This window comes from Galendromus occidentalis, unplaced genomic scaffold (genome assembly GCF_000255335.2).
Source record: "Galendromus occidentalis unplaced genomic scaffold, Mocc_1.1 scf7180000077470, whole genome shotgun sequence".
Classification (NCBI taxonomy): Eukaryota; Metazoa; Arthropoda; class Arachnida; order Mesostigmata; family Phytoseiidae; genus Galendromus; species Galendromus occidentalis.
In genome coordinates this window covers 282,663-309,249 of record NW_003805458.1, presented here as the reverse complement: position 1 = coordinate 309,249, position 26,587 = coordinate 282,663, and the positions used below count along the sequence as shown (strand labels likewise).

Below are 26,587 nucleotides of genomic sequence, written 5' to 3'. Positions count from 1 at the left end.
CCTATGGACAACCGACCACGAACGAGGACCTCCTGCTCTTCAAGAGATTCTCGTGACATCATTGGAGAATCTACTGACTCAAACCTCGAAGAGCCTCCCCGAAAGTAAACTTATCCATCGTTTCTGAGCACGCTGTCTTACAACTTGCAGCCGCGTCCCGGAATGCAGGATGGGGAAGTTAGTGAATGCATTCGGAGTAGCTCTCGACTCTACCATGAGAGTTCCGGCTCTGTTCCTTGTGGACCAGTGGTATCGGAGTGCCAGAAGTCACCCTCCACTGAGCATCTTGAGCTACGAAACCGTTTATGTCTGGATCCAAACGAACGCTGGTGAGCAGAACTTCCACTGGTTGATATTGAACGAATCCATCTTCTGTCCGAGCGAATCGCTTATTAGCGATACTTTGATACTTTACACATCTCTTTCCTCATCTCGGATCTCATCAGTTCAACCGAGTCGGATGAAACTCGCACTGACCGCCATGCTTTTCAGTGTTCCTCAGCGCCTTCACCATCCTTTTCTTGCCTGCGACGTTCCTCCACGCGCTCTACAAACACGCACTGTCGATGATCTTACTGATCATCTCCCACTTCGTCAGCGACTACTACGTTTCAATGGAAGTCGGTAGATGCAGCGAGAACCCTAAGTGCGACGTCTTCGATAATCTTCCGCTACATTCGACCACGCTGCTCACACATGTTCTTTTAACTGTGGTGATTCGAATCTTTCTCGAAAATCCACGGTACTTACAATCCGTCGCAGGGGTGTACACGCTCCCCATTGCGGCTCGTATGCTCGGGGCCCCGGTCAAAACCTTACCGGCAGCTCAATTGGCCTCGAACACTGTGGTCGTTATCGCTGGTTGGCTGCATGTTGTCGATCGCTGGGATAGCACGAGACAAGCACTCCGAGATTTAAGATCCAGGGTGACCGTAGTTCTGGACACCGTAGATCCTCTCTCGGCCGTCAAGTTCCTATACGAGAACGCTTTCTCAGCACCGACTTACGTCGTCTACTGGTTTATGAATTTCGCAACCAGCGCCGTCGATCTCTATTTGGACGATGGGCATATGGGTACGAATATCCTATACTTCACTCTACAATGTTGCGCGTCGGTATGCGTTACGCCCCTGAACGTATTGGCGACCGCGGTCGTCGTGTCCTACGTGGCGTATGGAACCATACAAGGTACGTCGGTGTTGATTAACGCCGAGCGGGGGGACACACCTATGCACTCGGGGTGGGCCCAGGGTGCGATGATGTTCGTTCTGGGGGTTCAAACTGGACTGATGGATTTGCCGACGGCGATGCGACCCAGCGGTCTCCTTGTGATATTGTTTGTCGTCGTTTCTTCACTTCTACAAAGTGTCCTCGAAATCACCGAGCCCGTAGTTCTGAGCTTGGGCGCTTCCAGATCGGTGAGCGGAGTGCGGCACGCGAAAGCCTTGGCGGTGTGCCTTGTCCTATTTGTAATGCCATTGCTCCTTACGGCTGAACTGGCTGAAGCTTTCCCGCTGGATTTCTGGATTCTTATGGTGATAGGTACGTGTATCTTGACCTCTGTTCGAGTACTCGGAACATTGACGGTGCACTGTATATTCGTGTACGACGGTATTGTCGACGATGGGACGACAGATCTCGACGACGTCGTTTACTACGCGCGTGCCGTCATCAAGGTGCTGGAATTCATCGTTGCGCTGTGCGTTGTCGCCGCCGGCGTACACGAGAACTTTTCCGGCAAGTGGAACATGGCGAACATTGTGATACTCGTCATCCACACGTACTTCAACGTGTACCAAAGAATGCAAGCTGGGTGGAAGTCTTTCCTCTCACGGCATGAAGCCTCGATCAAGACGCTCTCGTTAGCCAACGCCACGGATGAGCAGATCGTCGACTACAACGACGTCTGTCCCATTTGCTACCAATCGCTTCAAGACTCGGGCTCCGTCTGCATCACGCCCTGCAGTCATCTGTTCCATCGGAACTGTCTGCGCAAATGGTTGTACAGTCAAGCCAAATGTCCGATGTGCCATAAGAAAGTAATGAGCTCGGCCGATGAGAGGGATTTTGATAAGGAGGCTGCCGTCAACGTATTGCGAGCTCTGGAACGAGAGGTTCAATGATAATTATGAAATGTTCCCTTGTTATCACACCCCACCCGCCACGGATAAGCTGGTCAGACTCTCATATTATGGACTTCCTCCACCACAATTTCTGCATTTATTTGTTCGTTGTTTAATGTGTATATTCGAACAGCTTCGTGTTGCAAACTTTATGTAGGGAAATGTGGTGGGGAACATCCATGCATGTACCTAGGATGTATCGAGACGAATAGACCGAGTATGAAAGATCCTCCGTACGATAAGACCCGATCCGAGAATACAGATGAGCATCCATTCGGGGTTGACCGTACTCAGATTCTCCAAGATGCCATTTCGGTGAGAATCAATTATCCGGGGAATTATTTCCTAGGCTGGAGCACAATCCTCACCACTTCACGTTCTGTGGAATACTTGGGAAAAACTGCGGGAGCTGGAGTGAGATTTGTGAATCGACGGAGGAAGAATGTTGGAGATTGAGGAATGCATGATCTAGTAATATTCAAACAGGACATTTGTGTAAAGTCAACGTAACGGGACTGAGTGACCTTGCCTCCCTGTGCAGATAGAATAGGTATTTTTCGACCTTCAGGCAAAGCTGGGGGAAAGAGGGAAAAATGAGAAAAAGGAATGGCCGACTTCCGCGAACCTACGCGGAAACGACGGATGACTTCCGTATCTACGAGAGCCGGCAAGCCACAGAATTCGCGCTTGAGAGAGAGAGGCCGTCGATCGTCTCCAGAGTATTAAATATCAACCCGTGCCGATCTCAAGCAGTGTCTCATCCTTCGAATCGATAAGTCCTTCCCGACAGAACTCGCACCTCCGCTCGGACAAGAAACGAGTCGAGTAGGTATCGTAAACGCGTAGTCCTGCCGAACTCAATGCTTCGAGATCTTGGACAACGATCCCAAAGGCGCGAATTCATCGTCAAAATTTTCGTTGCCGCTCTCCGTAGGCTCCCCGAGTTCGGGAGCGCGAATATCGCGCAGAAATCAAATTTATTCTCCCCATAGGCAACAAGATTCCAGGACCGGGATCAACACAAGTGAGAGAAGTTTCAATTGGAAGAGCTGGACGAAGTCTCCCGATCCAAGCTCTCTGGCTGAGCGAGTGAGGAGGTCCCCTTTCAGAAACGGTGTTCATAGTGATCGAATGTGCTCACAGCGCGTGACGGCGTTCGTTCTATCTAGCGGAGGCCTGTTTGTCATCAAAAATGAACCTGCGGCCCGCGATGGTCCGAGATTTGAGTCAGAACACACTCTAACACTCTAGTCAAGCGAGCGAGCGAGCCGGCCGGCTAGCGGAATAGCACAGTTCGGTCCACGAGAGCTTAGACGAGAGAAGGAGAAACTCGCGCGGGTGTAGAACCCAGCTAAAAATACTGGTCCCAGAAAGCCCAGATATAAGATCGAAAGATATTTGGCTGGCTTTTCATCTTCCGTCTATCAAGCCCGCTTTGCCCACTTCCCACACCCTATATCGGTCGGTACTGTACGGGTATCGTCTGCGAACAGATTCTGCGATGCTTTTTCTTGGTGGTGGGCTCCGCTGGCCGAGATTGACACTGGTTCGTTTTCACCTACAGATCTTCTCGAATAACGTAGACCATCGGCTTCCGCCGAGTCGGACGACGACCACGATGAGAAAGAGAGCCGCGAAACGAAGAAGAAAAGCGAGATGAAGGCTTTAAACAAACAGTCGACATTGACAAACACCGCGACGTGCTAGTTCAGGCCAACCAGTGGAAAACGCTGCTGCCTCTCCCGAAAGCTGCTCTTCCGATTTTTACTCGCTATTACTTCGCGCTTTCCAAAAGACACTCGAGGCTCCGGTTCTTTCGATGGACCCTGTGCTAGGTGGCTGGCTCGCCGGCCGGTCGCCGAGCGGACGCGAGGACCGACGGAAAGGTGGAGAGCCGGCGGGCTTACATATCTTGGGTATGTTTCTGGAATCTTTACAAAAACTCCCTGAGGAAGAACCAAAGTGAAACACTCATTATCGCCCGTGTCGAACGCGCTCTCGAAGGGTTGATTTATTCAAGGAATGGCGCTGAAAGGAAGCCCGACGCTCGGACTGACTGAACGCTTCCCACGAGACCCGATGCGAAATCATGACTACCGCGCGCGGCTACTCTCCTGAGCGAGTTTTCTCTCATCCGAGCTCGAGGGGTCCAGCCTCTCCCCCTTCAGTGTTCGTTCCCCCAGAGTTCGCCCCCTCCCGACCGACCAGTCCAGCGAATGGAAATTCGTTCATCTCGAGAGTGCAGAGGAAAGTTCTCAGAACTATGTATGTACCTCGCCGTAATTTCGTTGTAATTTCCACGAAACTGTGGGAACGGAAAGATTCCGTCATCCGAGACCAGGAAGTCACACTGAGACTCTGCTCTCAATTACGAACTCCGGAACGGCGCTGAGGACTGCTTCTTCCAGAGAGGCGCAAGCCAACGGTCTTGATTTATGCAGAACGAGCACGCTCTCGGGCCGGAGGAAGAGCTCGTTCGCATTTTCACTCGTTTCTGCGTATCCTCCACAGAAATCGGGAATCGATTTCTCGTCACGTAGTGATAGATGCAAACCTCAGGACTCGTATGCTCTGGAGAAATCGACTTCGGAGAGAGCTGCAGGAGTCAAAGAAAACTCGGTGACGAGCAAGACAGAAAAATACATATGAGGGGGCTTTGTAGGAGGCCGCGTCATAGATTCGCACCGGTCTTCTAGAGGAGCTGGGTATTCATCGTCAAGAACTCGATGCTTATAATCAAAGCTTCTATGTCTTTCTTGAAATTAGTGCAAATTCGTAGAGTCTAATACACGATACGTGGTCCGGGAGAAAGAGCGGTCAGGTCCGAAATCAAGGCCGTATCCGGACGTCAACTGGAAGTTCTTGGACGAGATCTGCGTTCCAACGCACAACCATGGATGGCAGGAAGGGAAGAACAGCAATTCAGCACGCGGTGGAGTACCGGTGAGGGGGCGTTGAAGGCAGGCAAGCAAGCGTGCGAGCCACGAGTTTTTCTCTCCACTCCCCTCATTCGGATTTGCAAAGCAATCACGCCGAGTGGGTTTCGATTTTACGGCGAGGGGGATCACGAGCGGGAGGAGAATGGGCGAGAGATCAGGAGAAATGGGTCCTGATGGTACCGGCAGCCAGCCTGTGGCTCGATCCGCCGACAAGCAAAGCGAGAGGGTTCGTTCACCCGTCCGTACGGATTCGAGTCTCGTGCGTGCACGCACCTGTAGCTGGCGTTTTACTAATGATCTGTTTTTACTTCGGACTGCTTGCCGTCAGTGAAGCCCTCGAGTGCTTCGCTCGATGCCGTCTCCACTGGCCGCTCCCACCATCTGCCACAGGGTGAGAGGCTCGATCCGATCTTCTTGTCGAGATCGATTTCTCTCCGGGCTCCATTCTCCCGCTCTCTCCGTCCGTCTCTCTCGCTGCATGTTCTCGGACAAAAACTGTGTTCAGCAGCTATAATTGCTGCCAATGCAATGCGGTCCCTTGATGAACAATGTTCACTCGCTCGGGAGTCCGTTCCCTCTCGCGCCGCTCCATGTCGCCGCATCCATCCTATCCCTCGTCTCTCTTCCACCATAATTTTCTGTCCCGTGTAGGTACACTGGACGTTCAAGAATTCCCCCCCATGGGGGAGGAGGAAATTTCCCCCTACGAGCGGCAGCTGAATCCAGTGGAAGATTCGTGTCCTCGCTCCTCAAACACCAATTATCCTTTTCCCCCCTCTCACGGATCGGTTATGCGAGGAGACCTGGGATTGGGATCGAGGTCAAGAGGTATTTCTGGGTTCTTGATGAGCGCGACTCAAGGGGGAGAGTTCAGGTAGAGGGGGATAAACTTTAGTTCACCTTGAGCCTGCCTCCTGATGCTGTTGATTCTTCCCGCGAAGGTTTATCGCTCCGAACTACTTCCTCTGCGGAAGGATGGCCGAACGGACGGACGCTCTACCACTTTAGAGAGATACGCAGCGTTCTTTGAATATTTCATGAGATTTAAGACACCCACTGCAGGGACCGTCGCAGCGTCTCTGCCTGCCTGTTTGCTCAGACGGCCGGCCCGGTCGTTCGGTTGGTCAGTTGACCGCCGTCGTCGCCGCCGCCGTCGCCAGTCACTATCGGTATGCAAACTTTGCCAAGCTCCTTCGTCTAAATCCTAGAGTATCTCTCTCACTGTTCCTCCCGTTTCGCTCGGTGCGTACGTCCGTCGGCCGGCCGTGTCGGTGGCTCACTTCCCGTCTCAATGTCTTGAGTGGACTCAGTTTGCCAGCCTCAATTTTTGCCTCAGCCTTTTCTCGAGTGGCTAATTATGTTAAGGAGGACGAAGAAAGCCCCGACCGGCTACTCGCAGACCGCTTTGTTATCCAAGTTGTCCATCACTGTGTAAAGGGGGACTCATCCGTTGTCGACATCGCCATCGTTGTTGCCTTTGCTCTCGGCGAAGAGGGCGGTGATGGCGTCGGCGGCGTAGACAGCGGCGGTGACAGCGGCGGTGACGTCGACGGCGACGAGGACGTTGTTGGGGCTCTATTGCGTTCATGGACGGAGGCGGAGAGGACTGCGGGGGGAGCGGAAAGCAGTCGGCTCTTTTGGTGGACAGCAAAGAATATCGCGGTGTCGGGGACGACTCCAACGACTCGGAGAAACACGACGACTCATTGAAGACGGAGCTACGTTCCGCGCTACGCGGACGCAAGTCTATCGAGGTCGTTCCAGGAATAGGAGAGCCGTGTCGACTTTGAAGCTCTACCGCCAAACACAGCGCCGTCACAGAGGAAGAATTTTGCGCAATGGGTAATGGGAATCCGGAACGGTTGAGGGTCGCTCACGGATAACGACTGCACTCGACTTCCCCGTGTCCATTGGTCCCTCGGCAGATCCGGGGATCGGGAAAATGTCCAATCGGACCTTTTTTTTAGAATGTGACAGGACTGTCAAACGAGCCGATGTGGAGTGAACCGTCGATTATTCGCAGGTCGGAATTCGCGCCTTCCATTCATACGGAATCTCTATCCATTCATTGGATAACTACATATCAGATATTCCTCGATTGTTGGTAGATTTTACAAACGGTCAACAATTCCGATCATCCTCAGGGGCCGAAATCCCCAAATTTCTGAAGACTCGATCGAATCGCGTGGTTCAGGAGAAACTCCTCCTACCTCATCTGGATTCATGTTTGCGGATCACCTCAGCTAGGGGAATAACGAGTGGAGGGGCCGGTATACAGGAAAACCTCTGTCTTCGCAGTTTCGCGGGAACTCGTTTTCCGCGGAACGGCCCGGAGCCGTCGACCGCAAAACTGAGGGTCGACTGTTGTCCGGTTTTGATGAGATTCGAAAATCCGAGAATGGAACTATCCGAGATCGGACATTCTTCTATCCAGATTGCGCGATTGTACGGATGCTCTCCGCCTCACAAACAGCGCGTATGCAGTTGCTTCGTGCACGAAGCTTCTCACAGCTGTTCGCTCACTTGAGATCTAAGCCGCTCGGTCGGTAGGTCGGTTGGATGTAGGTAAGGTCGGTCGGTCCGTCGCTGCGCGTGCTGGCTGGCTGTCGCCGTCATGGTCCCGGTAGTTTCGGGTGCATGTTATTCCTCCGGGGGGCACGGGGGTTTTCTAACCTCACACGGGTTGTAATTACACTTTTTGCCAACCTTCCGTTACGATGTTTCATCAGGCAAGCGGGGTCCCGACGCAGCCAGCGGCGGCTCAGTCAGCTCGCTGGAGAGCCTTTCACCAAAAAACCCGACCCGTTGCCACTGGACGTACACTGGAAAGACTCCTCTCAAGCCTTTGGCGGCGGCGGCGGCGGCGACGACGACTGCTGCTGCCGCCACCGCCGGTACTTCTCGTGCTGCTTGCCCCGGTGCCGCTCGAGGTCTAAAAAAGCGGCGGCAGCCTCCACAAGCGCCGTTTCGCTAACGACGTGCACTTTTATTACGCGCAGATTTATACAAAACTGTAAACACCGTAATCAAAGCTGGTCTTCCGAGACTGCAGCTATACGCATCCATGCCGTGTCTCTGTGAAGGCTATCAAACCCCGGAAAGGATGGATGCGATCCGTCGGAATACAAAAACTAAAAGCTTGTCGCTCGAGGGAGCTGTGGACTCAGAGCGAGAATATCCCGTGGACATCGACGACGCGACGCCAACGAGGAACAATCGTAGCAGAACTTGACTCACCTTCTCCACTAGAACTTATGTCTCGCCTCTACAAATATTGGAGCGTCTCCTCGGTCGCTTTTTGCGCCTCGCTGGTCGATTTTCTCCCACCGGCTCCGTCGTTTTTGATCCACCGCCGCCATCCCCGCGGCTGCTGTTGTTGTTGATGCTCTCGTGGAGGAGCTTGTGGTACACGGCTTATTTCTCCTCAGAGAGTGACCGAGTCCTTTTCAAGGGGAGTGATGGGGGATCGGGGGCGGAGGGGGGGGGGGAAATATTCATAAAATTCGGATTACTAGCGACTCGAGAGGCCTGGATCTTCATCTTTCGACACACTCTGACTCGTTGGAGGGCTTCGGTCGCTCCGAGATTATCGGGGCTCTTCCGATTCATCGTGTGCGGCTCACATCGAGACTTTTTGCGTTTGGAGATTCTCTCGCGGTAGCCCCGAGAAATCCATTTAGAATTCGAGAACTCCTGAGGGTATATGTTGGACTTGTGACGTAGCCGGCCCGGTATCCACCGAGATGGCGGACGGTATCGAACAATTCTCGGAAAAAGCCGTGGCGAGAATCCTCTGAGCAGTGGGACGCGGTGAAATATTTCGATGCCGTCGGCTTTTCGAAGATGGTGAATCTTTCCGAGATTCCCCTCCCCGAGCTTTCTCCCCGTATCTAGACACACCGTTCACCTCGGTTCTGGTAGACTGAATCGCTGGATTCGCAACAGCGCTCGCTGCAAGCCCCTGCCGGTAAATGATGCGGATGCAGAGTCCGCGCGATCAAAAGTTGGAATTGTCTCTTGAAATACTGCCGAGCGCTCGTTCGGCTTCGCTCCGACTCGGAATCATAGCGCTGCAATCCTTGCAGGAGCACTCTACGAACTCGAGACTCCAAAAGCGTTCAGTAAAGGGAGCTCGGCGTCGTAATCTCGGGAAGCCTGAGAGAGGCCGATCACGCAAACTCTTCATTAAAGGAGGTCTTGGCCAAGACGTGATTTGAGACTATTCCGAGGAGCACAATGCTTTCCCTCATCTGTAGGTCTGGAACGACAGCATGACATCGAGTCCAGGTTTTCTCCGGGTCCTCTTGCATACCCTGAGCTAGTGAGGGGAGCAATGGAACTACCTGAATGGTCAGTCGTCGTACAGCTGCCTCAGCCCTCCGTGAAGTGTCGTTCCGAAGGCTCCCTAGTTATCGAGGCTCTCGTGAATAGAATGGATCCGTCAGTTCCCGCCAGTGACGGTCACGTCGTCGTCGGAGCAGAGTGTTATGATGTTGGTGATGAGACATTGTTCAAGTTTTCGACGACTGACATTTTCACTCTGGCTCCAAAGCATGCAAACTTTGATTCACCCGAGTGCGCTCCGAACTCTGCGTCACGCGCGCTCCCTTTTGAGAAACTTTCCGAAACCACGTTCCGTTTGCGAGCCCAAAAAACAATGTTACGTGCATGGCGTGCAGGATGATTTCTTCTCGGGCATTTAAAAAAACAGAAATGATTCGACAGGCCCAATCCACGTGACTTGGTATGGCCTATGCCTATGCGCTCGTGAAGAGATGGATTTTGTAGGAGCTTCCTCGGGGACGGAAACGATTCCTTCCCTCCAAAGATCAGGAGATTCAGCTGGGACATCTCCGAGAATCGGAGCAGACAAAGTACGACACAAGGCGTGATCGCACGACGGCGTCCCCCGGCGCTTGACGAGTCCACGAATCAAGATATTCTATGCGCATACTCGATTCGGTCGGCTGAAAAAATTTCACGTCACCCCTTCCTGCAGAGCTGTCGCTTTGACGCTTAATTAATTAGGTGAACTTAATCATCTCAGTTGGAGGCTAACGACATAATAAATTTCACAAAATGCTGCTCTCCCCTTTCGCTCCGGAGCGGCATCGTCGATGAGGTCCATGAGAGTGCGAAGTTCTCTGAACGAGTTGAGAAATTTGAACTTTTTGCGAAAGCACGCTGCGAACTGAGAATAGCCCCGGATGTCGGCTCAGGCTTTCTGTCAACTAAACGAGCGACTTGTTAATGTACTCTGACACCGGATACCGGCTCGAGAGTGGATATATGAGCTGAGATTTAGGGTAGAAGCGAGCTGGATGAAGAAAACATTCGCGGCGCTCCAAATTCCGAAACTTCTTCACTAACTCCAGGCCCCCGTACTGCGGTGGCAATCACGCTCCCTGTTCTGTTGATTCTTCGAAATCGTGCGATGCCCCAGCTAGAAGTGAAGGCTAGACTCTCAACTATCGGTAACGGACCAACGTCCTTCAGGACATATCTTTCCGGGCAAACGCGGGAATGTGATCGACGCCTGCACTGAAGCTCTGTGGAGAGAAATGGGCTGTAAAATGGACAGTTCTCGAATTTTGAGGCTCCACGGCTAAGTTTATGCCACCGATCTCAACACCCGCGGTTTCTGAAGGTCTTTGACCTCGGTCTACCCTTCGTAGAAAATACTCTAGTCCAGTTGGCCAGACCCGTGGATTAAGACGACAAAGATGATGGCGGTCGAGCCGGTAATGGTAGGTGAGTCAGTGTTTGATAAGTTTTGCTCTGCGCGCATCGTTCATTCGAGCTGGCTGCTCGGATAGACGGACGGACGGACGGCGGGTCGGCGGCCCGGCTGGCCTGGTGGCCGACGGACCGGCTAAGTGAAGGCCCGTCGGATAGCGGCGAACGGTGCGCCTAGAACTTCCTCTCCGTCCACGTTCGCTCATTGGTAATTTCCGGTATGGGGAACACCTGGTCCGGTCGGTGGGTCGTTGGGTGTCTGACTGGCGGCAGGCAGGCCGGTTGGCTGGCGGGCTGGCTTGCAAGCGTGCCTGCCGGCCAGTGCGGTCCCGCGGCGCCACAACGGAGAAAGGTCACTCAGTGGACCCGAGTTAGCGGACCGTCGAGTTAGCGAGAGAGCCGACTAGCGACGACCTGTCCTAACCAGATTCCGGCACGCTGCGCCGTTTTTCTCCTGTTTCCTCTCTGCATAACATAATGTCTTCCCGGTGGAACGATTCCCGTTTCGTGGGACCGCTGCGCTGGGGTATCTCCGGAAGAGACGATTTCCCGATGATGACATCGGAATCTTCACTCCGTTTAGGCTCCCGTATAACGCCGAGGAAATCGGATACCTCGTTGTGGGAAACGCAAAATCCACCCTGGCGCCAGCCTGAGCTCTCCCCAACTGATGAATTGGACGCATTCCATGGTTTTCGTGGACATATCCGAACCCTGCGACCTCCCTACCTTGCGCGGGACTGCCGTGGGTGAACGGCGAGATCTCGAACAATATGACCGTAAAGATGTCCGCTTCGTTTGATATTCTCAATAAATGATGGAAGGCAGCATTCTTCTCGAGACGGTTTAATATTCTTCCTGTGCGAGGATTCGATCTAAACGAAAGGCGGCATCGTCACCGGAGCTGCCGCCAGAAGCAGCAAACCGTTGCCGCGAGACGCCATTTTTGTACTATGTATGTCTGACACGCGGCCTGGCTGTGCTTAAGCCGTGATTCATTGTGGAGGTTCCTTGGCTTCCTGGTCTCGAAAGAATCGGGCGTTCCAGAGGCAATTGTCTGTAAGGAATGTGTTTTGGTGTGTGCTTCAGATCTTTCCCGTATTTACTTTAGCCGTGAATAGGGTCCCTCTCCCTTGCCGGCTGACTGATTGTCCGGTCGTATTCCCTCTGACAGTGGGCCCTATTTTCATTCTTCTCCTCTCGTACAATACAACCAATCCGTGTATGGTCGTCGTGGTCGTCGTCCCTCCACTCTACTCCCCTGAGAACTCGGAGCGAAGCCCGGGGTACAGCTTAGAGCCTTTTTCCCTCTCGACGCCGCGATTCCTCAATCATGATGCTTGAGAACGCGTTGCAATAGATCACGGCATCTCGCGGAACCGGGGTGCACCTCTTCCGGGGAAATCCGGGCAGGGCCTCAGCCCGAGACCCTCGGGGGTATTTCGGAGCCGTCATCCTCCTGCGGACCTCGGTCTCACCTGATCACCATCAGCAAGCTTCCACCACCCGGGTTCTGACGTTCCAAACGTCTTCTGCATGATGAATAGATGACGAATTGCGAGGACCGGGGAGGCGGAGTCTGGGACGCTCCACCGCTCTAGATCGTCCCGCTCCCTCCTCCGAAAAGAGCGTGAGCGAAGATACAGAAGATCGTTCCCAGCTCGAAAATCACGATCCCTATCGGAGATTGTTGACTCGTTTTCACGTATACGATTTCAGAAGTTTCGAAAGACGGATATTGCGGGAGAGCATCCTGATCACAAGCTCAATCGATCAGCCGCTGACGAAGGGAATGATATACTCACTCTTTCCTCTGGAGAAAACGTACGCTGTTCAGAAGAATGTCGCTAGGAACGAACACACCTGAAACTTTGCTCACCTAGGATCTGTGTATCAGGTTGAGACAAAGCTTCAGGCCGGATTGTCCTGCGGTATGACAGCGATTCATTGCGAACAGAAGCCGGAGCTCTGCTCGCCGCAGCCGAGCGTGTGTATCCAGGAGTTTTTCCACTCTCGGAAGAAACAATAATCGATTCATCGTGTTGTCGATGCATAGGAGGACCTGTGCGAAGACTCTCGGCATGCGATGCGAACAGCCCTCTAAGCAGAAGGAGAGAATGACTAGCGAGAAGAAGAGCTTCGGAAGCTGAAAAGTTTTGCTCCAAATTGCATTGAGACGATCCATGTCGAAAATGTTTGTCCGAGTGCATGAATCGAGCGCGAAATTTCGTCCGGTACCCGGTCGAAAGTCAGCGATTTTCCCCCGATTGTCCCTCGGTGTCGAAGACCTGGAAAGTGAGTTTCTTCTGCGTCTCTTGTCAGACCGTCTCAAAATTCAAACTTCTCGGGCTTCTGTTGGTGACAGTCACCAACGCAAGCGTTCGACCGGCCACGACGTCTCCATTACACTTTTCGAAATGGTCTTCTAGCACAATGCATTCACCAATGATCTAGAACTCGCTTCCGCGTCAACCGAACTTCTGCATAATTGTTGCTCTTTTCGGTTTCTGATTTTCCCGCGGACTCGTGGCGACGCTACTATTTTTTTCCTACTTATGAAAGCCTCTGAACCGGAGAGCCTCGTCCAATAAGTCGGATGCGGGACAAATGGAAGTGGTGCAGCTCGCCAGCGAAGTGGTCCTCGCCACGAAGCCCTAGGAAACCCTACACGTGTGCGTGTATTATGATTACTCGGCTAATATGAACGAATCTCGTGTTTGCGCTCGCAAGTTTCGCTCCCCCGGGTAAGGAATCGCGAGCCTCGGATTCCAATCACCCGACGAGAACCGAGGCGACCCCTGCATCCAATCAGCTCACGCTCTTCGAACAGCACCGCGCGATGCCACACATTTTCCGAGAACCGATCACGCCTCCTCTCGCACCTGAATCTCACGGTTCGGTCCTGAGTGCCGAGGCCCCTGCAAGCCATTGGAGAAGACTCCAGCGAGGAATGAATTCACCACGGATCACACGAAAGCGGATTGATTGATTGATTGATTAATTGCAGTCTCTCTCATAGTTCTCGTAGAAGAAAATTGAGATTTTTTTAATCGTCGCTGTCCTCAATTCGGAAAAATTTACTGCGAATCAAGGTAAGAGAGCGGGAAACGAAAGAGGGACGAAACAGCAAACACAGCGCGGGTGGCAGGCGACCGACCATCACGGGGAGTGGATTAGAACACGGCAAGGGAAAGATATCCCGAAGACAGGGAAACTTCGTCGGGGAAGAACCGTAATGGAAACGCGGAGATCCCAATCGGGAAACATCGTAACCCATCTCAATTAGCCCGGGCAATGGGACTTGACACGCGACCGAGCAAGCGACTAAATAAAGAATCTGATCGTCGCCGTACGCGGATGGTTCTGGTCCATCGAGCGAGCGAACAACGGACACAGGTCTGTCGACGTCACTCTTGTCGAACGTTGTTTCGTAGAGCGCGTGGGCAGTAGTTCCCGAGCTGTCGCGCTCCCCGGGCGGAATTAACACCAGAAGTCGTCGAGCAGCCGAGCCCCCAATGCGCCAACGAACGAAGCTGGAAAAACGAAACCCATTGCGGCTGTCGCGGTATCTCGTCAATACTGAGTGGTTTCGCCGTCACCTTTCGCATCGCAGCGCTGCGGCCACCGCAAGCAGGAAATGTCGAGGCATTGTGACGGATCCATTGATGAAGTGTTTGTTCACAGCGTGTCGCCCATGGGTGCGGCTTCAAGTTGCGCGAAACGCTTTCCGTCGTCTCCAAAACGTCGAGCCTGCACAATGATAGAACCTAAATGAATCACTTATCCAGACGCGCCGCTCGCGGCGCGCGAAATGGCCTACAGAATCCTGAATGATACGGTCAGCGGTCATCAGACGGCGATAAACTGCATGCGTCGACTCATGAGCGACGAGACCACTGGCAAGCTGACCGAGGTTTTTCAGCTCCGAGTACAAACCCCCGCCGTCGACGGAGTCCACTCGACTCGAAGACAGAGCAACAAGGAGAGCATGATCGATTGTTCGACTTGTACGAGTCAAGTTGAAGGAAAAAAGAACAGCGAAATCGTTTGCTCGCTAGCTTGCTCGAATTACGATCTACGAACACCGCCTTCCTAGCGACGGCCGGCGCGGCGGTGGCGACGGCGAAACGTGGGGCCACTGTGGGAGTTCTCCATAAGGCATTGTTGCCAGCCATTCAGAGCAGACACTCGTCGCTCGGCTAGCTCGTTCACTAGATGACGTCCAGATTCTTTGCTGAAAATCTCCGATGCGGTGTTCGAGGCGTGTGCGGCTCGAGCGAACAATCTCAACGGACCCGATCGTCGGTCTCACCACCAGAATAGCTAATGCGGTTCCATATTCGAGATGGTTTCCATACAGCCGAAGGTCGGCGAGACTTTTCCTCCACTAAACATCCGACTCCGGAAGCCGCACTCTGGCGCGGTTGATGGAGCTCGGAGCGGGAGAGATTTCCTCCTGGGGTACGATTCGGGGAAACGAACATCTCTTGAAAAATATTCAGGAACTACACGCAAACTCGACAATATTCTCCTACCATGAAACTTTTCGTGAAAAAGACTTCAAGCCCGAACGCGTGGACGTATGAATGGATGCGGGACTCCACGGTCGAGTGGCACTCTCGGTAGTTATCAATTAGAGACTCGGTGAAGGCCACTCAATGAACACAGCAGCGCTTACTGATGCAGCGGCGGGAAACAGCGATTCAAAGCGACACTTGATCAGTGTAGGCTGAACGAGCAGCTGTTTTTTTTTTCAAATACGAGACCCTGACGCGCATCGTTCAAGCAGCTATGGAAAGGACAACGACAAGATGGCCACAACAGGAGCCAAAAGCACATGTTCGGTCTGCACCGGTGAGGATATGAATATATCTACCTACAAATAGCTTCCGGCAGCACGTCGTCAGTGGTCATGGTGAGCGGAGGGACCGCGACGACAACTGAGAACACAGGGAAAAGAAAAAAAGCCCAGCCAAATAATAGAAGAACATCAACGAGAACATGAAACACCACTATAGACATGCGTAAATCAATCACGACACATACTCCCGCATCCATTCCCTCTCGGGATCTGTTTGCTCTGCCCATCCCGTCCGGGTCAGCGAGTTTCTCATCTACCTGAATCTTTGCTAGGCAGATGTCTTCTCCACCTGGACGGAGCGTCGCTCTGGCGACCGATCGACTCAGAAAGTACCGGACGGAGGAGCGAAATCGCAGTGCTTTCAATTCTGCGCGAGAGTCGGCGAGGAATCAGAAACGTCGGGGAATGTCTCGTGTTCCGATAAAATCGAGAGGGCTCCTGAAGAAAAATATCTAGGAAGTCCACTCCGAGAGAACGTCTGCCTTGACTCTGTTTTGGATCGAATCGGGATCCGGATCTATGTAGGTACACTGCGTAGACGAGGTTAGGAAAACATTCTGCGGTCATGCCTTGAAAATCGAAACGCTCACGCCAATGATCGAGCCACAGCCCGCGGAACGACATGGGCTCCAGACGAACTGAAACTTTCTTCCTCTCGCCAGTGGTAACAACATCAGCGTCGACTCCAGAAATTAATTGCGGACAGACTGAACTTCAGCCGTTCACGGCGGAATCTGGTCTCGGGATCGCAAAACGCGCGGAGGGAAGTCGGATGGCGGCCCCGATGGCGGAGACGGACTCGAGGTCATGCTCGAGATATCACACGAGCAGCGTCGGGGCGTGTGAGTCGAGAATCAGGATCCGACGGCAGAAGAGGATTGCGAATCTCAAGGCAAATCTCGAATTGGGAATTTCGAGCCCGAACATGCGGACTATGCTCCCTCGCAACCTGCGGCAACGACCTGCATGACCGCGTGGGATCGAGTTGACAAGATAGCCGCTATCGATCAGCTAACCAAGCGATCAGAGAGCGAATCACTCAGTCAGCCTGACGTTTTCATCGGCAGCGAGTTTCAGAAAGGCAGCGGTGCTGTTAACAGCAGCGGCTGTGATGGTGGCGCTGAACTCACGTACACTGGGAAGTAGTCGGCAGCCGATCGTGCCCACTCATAATCCAGTCGTAGCTATTCGACGCTTCTGCGACAGCAGCGAATGAGCCAACGAGCATCGGTAGGGAATACTTGCGCTCCAATTTATGTAGCCGACGCGACACGCAGAAGGGAATCTGCGTAACCGACGAGCTAGCCTTCCGCCTAGGTCGCCCGCCCGACATGGAGCTCCGCTTAGGAAGTGCGCATACTCCGATCTACACGGTTGGCTTGGCGGTCCGTCAAATGACGAGCCGAGCGAGCTACGCTTGAGCGAGAGGCGGCAACAATGCCACATTCCAGATTCGGAAGTTTCTGATGCTATCGGTGCTAGACGGGCGTGACTAAGGAATTTCGAGAGACGATAGACACGTCAGAGGGAAATCAGCACAACTCGCTCTGACCTCCCAGAGACAATCAAGAACTCAGTGAGAGAACGACAAGTTTCTTCATCAGATATTCGGTGAGAACTCCAAAGTGTGGAAGGGGCGTCCGGAGCGGTTTCTCCCGCCAGTTATCGTACCTCTGCCATGTATTTGCCTTGGATATCGATAGTATCCAAACAAAGAGGAACTGATATTCCTATCCTCGAATTTTGAAGCGGAGATCAGAGTTCACCAACGAGAAACCCCTGGGGTCAGTTGAATATGACCCGGGATCACGAGGACGATCACGGAAGTTTCAGAGAGACCGTCCGCAGAAAATAAAATCAACAAATTGTGGACAAAGCAATTAGGCCCTTGCCGTTCGCGTTGAGTCGTAGCAGCAGTCGCCGGCGGTTGTGGTGCTCGCCGCGGTGGTTGTGGACGAGTGAGTCCGTCTGAACACGCACGCACGTTTAAACTCACTGCTAACTGAATGGACGGCCGACCGACCGACCGACCGACCGGCTGACTGACTGATTTACTTACTGAGCTCGGATCGGGCGCTCGCTCGCTCGACCGAGCGTACCGAGAATGAGGGAGAGTAACGGACAGATGTCGGAAAAATTGATAGAAACACTCACGCGTGGATGCATAAAATGAAGCACTGCTAAAACAAAGTGCGACCTACGCACCGCGTGACTCTGGGCTACCACGATTCATTTTATCTGACGAGCGACCGTTCAAAAGTCACCGCCGCCGACGTCGGTCGCCGCTACCGGAAGGGGTCTTCAATGTAGATCCGCGCAGCCGGTCCCCTGATGACAGGCCTCTGAACTCATTTTGTTTCGATTCAAATTCAAGCCTCGCGCTCTGCGAGCCACCGACTCGCCGATGTTCCTGCGATCCTGCTCTGAACGGTCAGGCCAGCAGTGACTGAACGGCAGATAAACTGACCGTCGCCGGTCGAAGCGAGCGACCGACGGACGGACGCACGGGCGGACGCGTCGACCCGTGCTTCACCCGTTTCGGTGTCAGTGGAATCTTTTGTCTTTTTCTGGACACACCGGCGAGAGCGGCGGTTGCAACGCGACTCCTTAACTGACTAGCCGGATGGTTGACTGGCCGGCTGGATGACTGACTAGACGGTGGCTAGTTTTGCCGAAATGAACAAGCCAGGCAGGGCGGCAAGCGAATAGGCAACGCACGGCTTGCCTTTCTGTCGCCTGGTCAAACCCTTTGAGAACGGCTCTTGTCGCGCGGAGAAATCAGGCACGGAGCTAGAACGATGTCTTGTTCTGAATCAGCGCTCATTGTTCGGCTGTAGGGACTAGGCGGCGGCGGCGGCGGCAGCAAACAATGCGAAAATCCCAATATGCTTCATGACCCAATATAAAATTGTAGGAACCCGAAGGAACGAAGACAAAATCTTCGTGAGCGAATGTCTCCGAAGGCGACAAACTACCGACGATGCTTGTCGCAGAAAATCGCGCCCAAAGAATAATTATGACGGATGATCCGGATGGGATGATGTTGGGGGTGAAACGGGACCCGAAGGGGAAGCCCGGACCCGACAGCGGGGCCCATCACGAAACGGGCCTTCCATCGGGATAAATGTGGAGACGCGGAGCATTTTCCCCAAGCTTTTCCCCAATGGGGATTCGAAGCGGGGGAAGAATTTGAAGAAAAAATCAGACTACGGCACGAAATCATACCCTGGAAAAGTAAGTCCCGCTCGCTGACTGAGACGTCAAAACCATCGAGGGCCAGAGCTCCGTAGTCTACGTGAATTCCCATATCGGACACCGGAACTGCAGGACGAGCGTCCGGGATGGTTTTTGAAATATCGGAGCCGACGTTCCGGTCTCGACTACGGGTCGACGGCTGCCTCAAGGGAGCAGGGAGCGTGTCACTCACCCACTCACTCACAAACACACATTGTCAATGGCTACACAATAGGCACAACGGCGGCAGCAGCAGCAGCAGCAGAAACGACAACGACGATCGTCGCCACAACAACAACAGCGGCGACGTCGGAGCTCCGAACGTTCGGCGACGCGGGACGCCGACTTTTTAATTCGTTCTAACTCAACTGCATCTCCTTCCCAGCTGACACGAGAACAGCATGCACCGAAAGGACTCGACAACGGCAACGACAACAAAAAGCTAGGAAGCGCAATCGGCGGCAGCTAGAGCAGCAATAATAATTGTCGCCAGATCTACAAACGCACAGATAAGCCTCCATTCCAATTAGAAATTGAACGATAAGAGCCAATAGAATCCGCCTCGACGGGAAGAGTCAACGAGCCAACGTCTCGCGAGCGACGCTCCCTGGAAGAATTAAATGAGGATCGGAAGCATCAATGCCCGCCTTCGAGTGACCAACAAGCAACACCTGCCGCTTCCGGTAACTCGTCAGCCCCGAGAAGCCCTTGATAAACTCATCACGGAAGACGTACTACGTAACCGAGCCCCGTCGATCATGAGATCGACGCTAACGCCGTTCTGTGGCTCGCACTGCCGGCGACCGAAGGGTCGAGAGCGGGGTGCGGATTCTGAGATCGTCAGTGGAGAGCGAGCGGCTGTCATTGTCTGGCGCCTATAGACCGGTATATTCGAAAATAGAATTCTTAGCTCACTCAGACCCAAATGCGCACGCGAAACCCTCTCCGCTGTACAGAATTTAATGACGTACAACGGGGCGAATTCTGCCGAATAACGTTATCGTCTACTGCTCGAAACCGGGGCCCAGTCGGAACCAAGCCCGTCCCTGAGCGACCCTCCGTTCCCACAGGGGCGCAACTATCCCCAGACATCGTTGACACATCGGGAGCAGCTTCGGCCTCGAGCAATTTTTCGTTCTTTGACTAATCGCGCGCTTACTCACTCAGACTTTCGGCGGGACCGCGGAGGACCGGAGCACGAACCACTGGCCTCACTCTCTTGCCTAACGAATGCGAGGAAGCATCCACGGGCCGACGAGTAAATTCCACGGGAACTCACCTAGGTCGAAGATTCTCGGTGGCCGAGTAGCTACGTCTGGTATGATGCTAGTTGGCACATGACGCACAGTGGCTGACTGATGCGACCACCCGTAAAGGACTTGTTGTTGCTGGATGGCGCGATGCCGGTATGGGGGAAACTCTGTCCTCGCAACTTATATGAGCCGGTGGCCGATCGGAGAGGGCAGATGGCAAGGGAAAGCCAGACAGCTAGCTGGCCGGCCCGGCGCGCCGACCGTGTAGTGGATCGGTCCGCGCGAACACGATCTGAGTTTCCTCACTCAAACTGGTACACATCGGCGGCGGCAGCGGCGTTCAGTCAATCACATGTTCGAATGCTAAGAGAATTCACATCGGTCAGGAAGGCAGAGAGTCCCGAGAACATACAGTGGTAGCGTCTGTGGAGAGACCTCCGAGAAATTCCAGAAAAACTCATCGAATTCTTTGTTTTTTTTCTCTCTCTGGTCTCAATATCGACCGCCTGACTGACTGAGCATTGAGAAGCGTCTCGTCGCAGTTTCGGTCGTAGCCGCCGCCGCCAGCAGCCACGGCTACGATGACGACCACGATAGGCTGGCAGGAGTACGACGACACCGTCTACGAATTCCGCATCGTGAGAGGCGTCGTTCAAGTGCAGCTGTGTTCTCCTGACAGCGGAGCTGTTCTTCATCGACAACTTCACCTGTGGTCGCTTAGGATTGTCTCGGCAATTTGCACGCATTTGCAGCGAACGAGAAGACGAGCAAGCAAGCCGGCTGGCTGGCTGGCCGCTGCCAAAAGCAACGAACGACCGACCGACGTGCGGGGGCGTTGTCTCAATCGCTTTTGTTGGTGAAATTTTCATTATTTGTCGAACCACTTACCGAATGCAGAGGAGTTGACCATTTCGCTCTTGACGGAACACGACATGCTCGAGCAATTTTCTCGTTCCACCTAAGTATTCGGGCCTAGGTTAGCGAGACGCGAGATGGCGATACGACTTGTCCTGCCCGCGCGTATCTCGCTGAATTCACCGCGGGCAGTGGAATCGCAGAAGGAGCGAATCCACGGAAATATTCGAGATCGCGCGGAACGGAAGTGATTTTATTCGAACGATCGAGTGCGCAAAAAGTGTGCGCACGACAAAGGATTGATCCGCGGCAGTACCAAAACTCTTGTAACCATCCAAACTCTTGTGACGCGGTAATCGACATGGACAAGCTATTGACCAAGCTTCTCGGTCTCTGTCAGACCTTTGATCAAATACGAAATCGACACGAGAGCGAACAGGAATGAAAGAGTCACTGTCGAGGTGATGATGTAATCCCGCCAAAACTTCGCTCGATTCGAACGTACTTTATCTTCAGGAACAGGATCGCTATCGGGGAACACCGGAGATTTTGGAGGTCGGTTGAATAGCCATTCATCTTCATCTTCGTCATCAGTCAACGACGTCAATGCTCGCCCAGCGTCGTATGCATTCTCGGGGGTTTCCTCCATCGGGTCCACACTCCAGACGCAGAAATACAGGAAGATTCGAGGTTTTGTCCTTAAGGGAGCTCGCACTCCACGTCGCGGGTCGAGCTGACCTGCGGGCTGGACCGAGTCTACAAAGCGAGAATACACTCCTTGTTCAGGTTCGGGATGTTGAATCGGGCGAGGGCCTACTCTCGAGCAAGTGATGAGGCTTGAGGGCTCGTCGGTTGCAAATCGCAGCGTGCACTTGTAGGCCGGGGACTTCGTTTTTCCCAAACGAGAGTCCAGAGAGTCGACGTAGCCGCCTCCGGAGGGGTTAGTGAAATCAGAGAGTCCCTGCAAGCTCTCTTTTCGGATTTATCCTGATGTAGGGCGAATTTTTCCGCGGAACCTCGAATGAAGCTAATAAACTCCCCTCTAGCTCGAGGCGTGAACTTCGTTTCACGCCTAGGCGGTGATGAGCTTCCGATAACAACCCGTGGGATCCGCGAACACAAGGCTCGGTGCCCGGGCCGGGCATTAATGAAACAATATAGATTGATTCGTCTGATCGTATCGAGGGTTCAACGGGAGAAATCCACCGTAAAGCCGAAGATAACGGCAAAGCCGACATCGGCACCGAATGGGGAAATCGAGGGAAGAATGACGCCCCTGCCTCACCAAGTCACCGAGTATCAAACGGACAGAAAAATACTAACTTTGTTGTGCTGCTGGTGGTGGTGGGTAGCCGAAGAATGAGGGGCGGCACCAGAAGAAACGCCTAAGTTTGTCGATCGACTCACAGCCACCGTCAGAGCGAACACAAGGAACATAGGCTCACTCAATTCTGAAATGTTTGTTTATTTTCGGCTTGAGCTAATCTCGATCGAAAGACCCAGGGGAACGAAACGGTCAACGGAGCCGACTTCCTATTCGAGTCGAATTCAGGGAAAAGGGAACTCCGTCGGTCCAGAGCTGGACTGTGGCATTCCCGCTGAAAGCTCAAACGATATCATCGGCGCTCGTATACTACCTAGTTCTCAGCGTTGCTCATGAGATGAAGTTTTGCGGTACATTTTCGAGCATATGATGAAGACTACGGACTTCTGATGAGCTCACTCGAACTAGCAAGAAAATTGAGCTGCCAGGTGTCTGGCTATGGGTGTATTTCATTTGTAAGAGCTGAGTGTCGTTCGCTTACTGTCGTGGACTTGTCAATCCACCCCCTCCGAGGCGGACACCCTTCCATAGCTGGACGATAAACTTCCTGCCTGAATTCTGAGAAATTCTGAGATGCTCTTGCTGAAAGACTTGTGCATGATACCAGAATATACTCGGAGATATTTTCGAAACCAGAAAATTCCGGGAAAGAATACACTCGTCAGGGAATCGGCCATTAAGATGTATACAGGGTATTCATAGACTAGAATGCGCATTCTAAATTTTATTCCGCGGCTCAAGTCGAATCGCGGCAGAAACGCAAACAGAAGAAGACTTGGGTAAACCTCAGCAGACTGCTTCAGTCTGACACCGTCCTATTATCCTGCAATCGCTGACTGAATTTTCGCGAGGTACATACTCAAATAGGTGGGCCGAATCGAATCACCGGAAACAATAAGATCAGAGTGAAGAAAATAGGTTTCATCGGGTACATACGGCTCTTCTTATTTACGAGGAGCTCTCTCCTGCACGGAGGGATGGAGTTATTGAATGAGAAGAGTTGAATTGAGTAAATCTATGAAATCCGGAAAAAGTTATAGATCCGCTTTGCCGTGAGATATCATGCATTCTATCGGTAACCGTGCTGATGGCCTGGTACGTGCTTTCTCGATCGTTCCCGCAAACCTGTGGAGGGACCGTCCACTCCACGGGAGCGGGAGGAGATGACACTTCTACATTGATCGTTTGATCGAGCTCGTCGGCTCCGAGCAGCAAGCAGTGGATGAGAAACAGTTTCGTGAAGGGATCGCCCTCACTCAGGTCCGGAGGTGAACGCCCTAGGCGGAGCAAAATCGGCAACACTGGAAGAGGTCTTATCGCAACATAGAAGCCTTCGCCATTATGTGTGCGGCTACCTAACCTAGTCGGTACTTGGGCGTACGATTCCGTGCCACCCGTGAGTATTTCGTGAGATCCCTCCCGACTGTTCACGCACGTTCTGCAGTTCGACTAATTGTAGCTCGCCTTCGAAGACTCCACCGCCGCCGCCACCGCAGACGACAGGTGGAAGGAGTTCACGAAAAGTTTTCAAAAAAAAAAGATGAAGTCTCTGCTTCAATGGACAACAACAGCATCCGCAGCAGGAGCAACAACTACAACTAAATGCTCGATTAGCCTCGCCCAATGACCACAGTGCACCGATATCCGCTTAGGGTCAGAGGTTAAGCGAACTTGACGCGGGTCTCCGGTAATACGGCGGAACCTAAATGTTCGCATCAGCGGTCGCATCTCTGATTTCGATGAAGTCTCGTGGAGACCCAAGACAGCGAAGCTCGAGTTGGACGCGCTAATGAACTCATCGAATAGTTGTTACGTTTTCGAGAAATCAGATTTCTCCGAGGAAATCGATTTTTTCGGGCTTTCGGAGATTCCAGCTATGCAGTGTTACGGAAGTTGGTATTCACGGGATGAATGTTCGAGAAATTCTGCGCGCTCCGAGCGCTCCCGTCGTCCTCCGAAATTTTCTCTCGAATCGACGATTTTTGGCCGATTCCATCAGACAATGTTGGAGAATCTAGAGGCTGAATAGACAATTTGCGGGTCATAGAAATACGGACATGCCCTAATAGCCGGGGAGTTTTCAGTGGAGGGGCAAAAGTCGGAGTATGATGAAACAGACGGGCAGTCTCCCTTTATCCAATGAATGGGCATTTTTGATGGTATGAACCCACTTAATCCCGTCGCGAGAGGTGCAGAGCCCGTCTCGCGGCTCGCTGGTGTGTGTACTCACTCAGTATTCTCAGGGTACTCATTTACAGTATACTCCGCTCATTTGAACCAAATCGCGGATCCCCAACTTTTTCTCAGCCGAATCCACTCCGCTTAATCGGACCACTCCGACCATTCTATTTTTCTGACTATGACCTTCAGATGGAGCAGCACAGACTCGTTTTCTCATGGGGTGTCGATGGAACGCTGGCGGAGACTTTGCAGCCCATTATTGCGCGGCGACTCGTCTGGTTCCTCCACTTTCCGATTCCGGTAGCGGAAGATCTCGAGATCCTCGGATGAGAATGAGAAGCCACTCTCGGCTTAATTACATTGATGGAGATAACGAGAATAAACAGGTCGTCATCGCGCGACTGTCACCGATACCCTAAGCCGATGGAGAGCCCCTGAGCGTAACCGCATAAGCACGAAAAGTCCTGTGGTCAGGACCTGTACGACGACCGTAATGCAAAGTACTCGATTTGGATACAAGAGAAGATGGACGCACACCGAGGAGGAAGAAATGGTTCCACCGCGTAAAAATTGGTTTGCAAAAAAAGCGAGGAAAACCATCCCTCATCCATCTGTGACAAAATGCGGTCTGTTTCGAATTGGATGGATATGGCGACGTCTCTCAGATATACACACCCAAAAGACTGTCCGCAATCGGGGACAGACTTGAGGGTTGATCTGTATCAGAAAATCAGCGAACTCGAACTTTTTGAAGTGAAAACCTATTAAGTTTATTGGGCATACAGACACAGACCAGGGGTACCTCGTCCTCGGCATAATTTTGCTTCCCGGGCCGCTACAACCCCGCGGTTTACACGATGGACTAGAAAATTCACGGCGAAAGCTCCTCCACGATTTTGGAGCCGCTAGGAGCCCTAGAACTCTTCATTTGACTTGATTCATGCCCCCCCTGAAATCATTCGATTCTTGCATAAATAATTGCTCTGTTCTTTACGTAGGCACTCGATTGACCACAAATGCTTGCTCAGCACAGGCGACGAGAAGTGCCGTCCTCGGCGCTACTCATTTCATTTCGCGAAGCCATCACGGGGGAAGTTTTCCTGAAAACTCGGTTTCTGTGGTATGGTGGATTGGACTTATTCATGACGCGATCAATGGCTTCGTACAAAATCGACGATTCAACGACTTGGTTGAAATACTCGGTGCAACAGCCGCTGGATAGGCACTACAGTATCACCATTAATTGGTCCGCATTTGAAAAGTCCGAAACGAGCACGGGAATCGACGGGCCGCCCTACGATATACTTGAGAACATAGACGCGAGTACCGCTTCAGAGTCAGAGTAGATTCACTCGCGGCAACACACGATGATATGGAATGAGGAACATTCTCTGAACATAACTTCGGGTCAGCATCGAAAACCGGAGAGCTCGATTTGAGACACATTTGCCGAGGAGTTGTCCTTCCCGGCGATATATCTCGTATGCGGTCGAAACATACGGTCGATTAAAGGGGAAACGCGCCATTGGCGCTCATGATCGATTTTCAAGTCCGGCCTTGATTAGTAGAACGGTCGCGACGGATCTTCATATTCGGAAAATCTGGTCGCCGTACGCGTCTTCGGTCCTGCTGCTCTCACAGTATGAAGGAGCAGGAAATCGATCCCCATCGTAGAACTCGTCCGCTATCCTCTGAGGGCGGCAGGTAATGACGACGCTCGGTACCGGCAGAATCGAGCCCGCGCCCAGGAGGAGAGATCTTCCTAGTGGTCGGCATGGCGACTCCTTGTGACGTCGCAATTGACACGTTCCCCGATGACCTATTTGGGAATCTGTTCCCGGCGGCCGTTCCTACAAGAGCGCTTGCCGTTTATCCTCCTCTCAGACAGCCTCGTGCTAACGAGTGGAAGATCCACTCTATTGGTCCCGCTCCACGAAAACATCCGCAGGTAGATATGCCCGAGGCGGAATGTCAACTTCGACTCGTTCCCCTCCGGAGCTCTTTTGGTGAGAGAGGATCCACCGGTCAGCGATGACAAGTCAGTTTCTCCATTCCGTTCACTGCGAGAGCTCAGATTTTCC

The 26,587-nt window shown here is 52.8% G+C and overlaps 1 protein-coding gene across 1 annotated transcript; it reads left to right on the top strand.

Annotated features, from left to right (window-relative positions):
- Positions 1-169: 169 nt before the first annotated feature.
- Positions 170-2,123, top strand: LOC100900639 (RING finger protein 145-like). Its single transcript, XM_003744539.1, has 2 exons — positions 170-329; positions 493-2,123. The coding sequence occupies exons 1-2, from the start codon at positions 170-172 to the stop codon at positions 2,121-2,123; spliced, it is 1,791 nt and encodes a 596-aa protein (XP_003744587.1).
- Positions 2,124-26,587: the final 24,464 nt, after the last annotated feature.

Bases quoted from the DNA above. Each gene is read 5' to 3' on its own strand.
- LOC100900639 (XM_003744539.1), top strand. From the start codon at position 170: ATGGGGAAGTTAGTGAATGCATTCGGAGTAGCTCTCGACTCTACCATG. The intron at 330-492 runs GTGAGCAGAACT...CATGCTTTTCAG, and splicing joins CTGGATCCAAACGAACGCTG to TGTTCCTCAGCGCCTTCACC.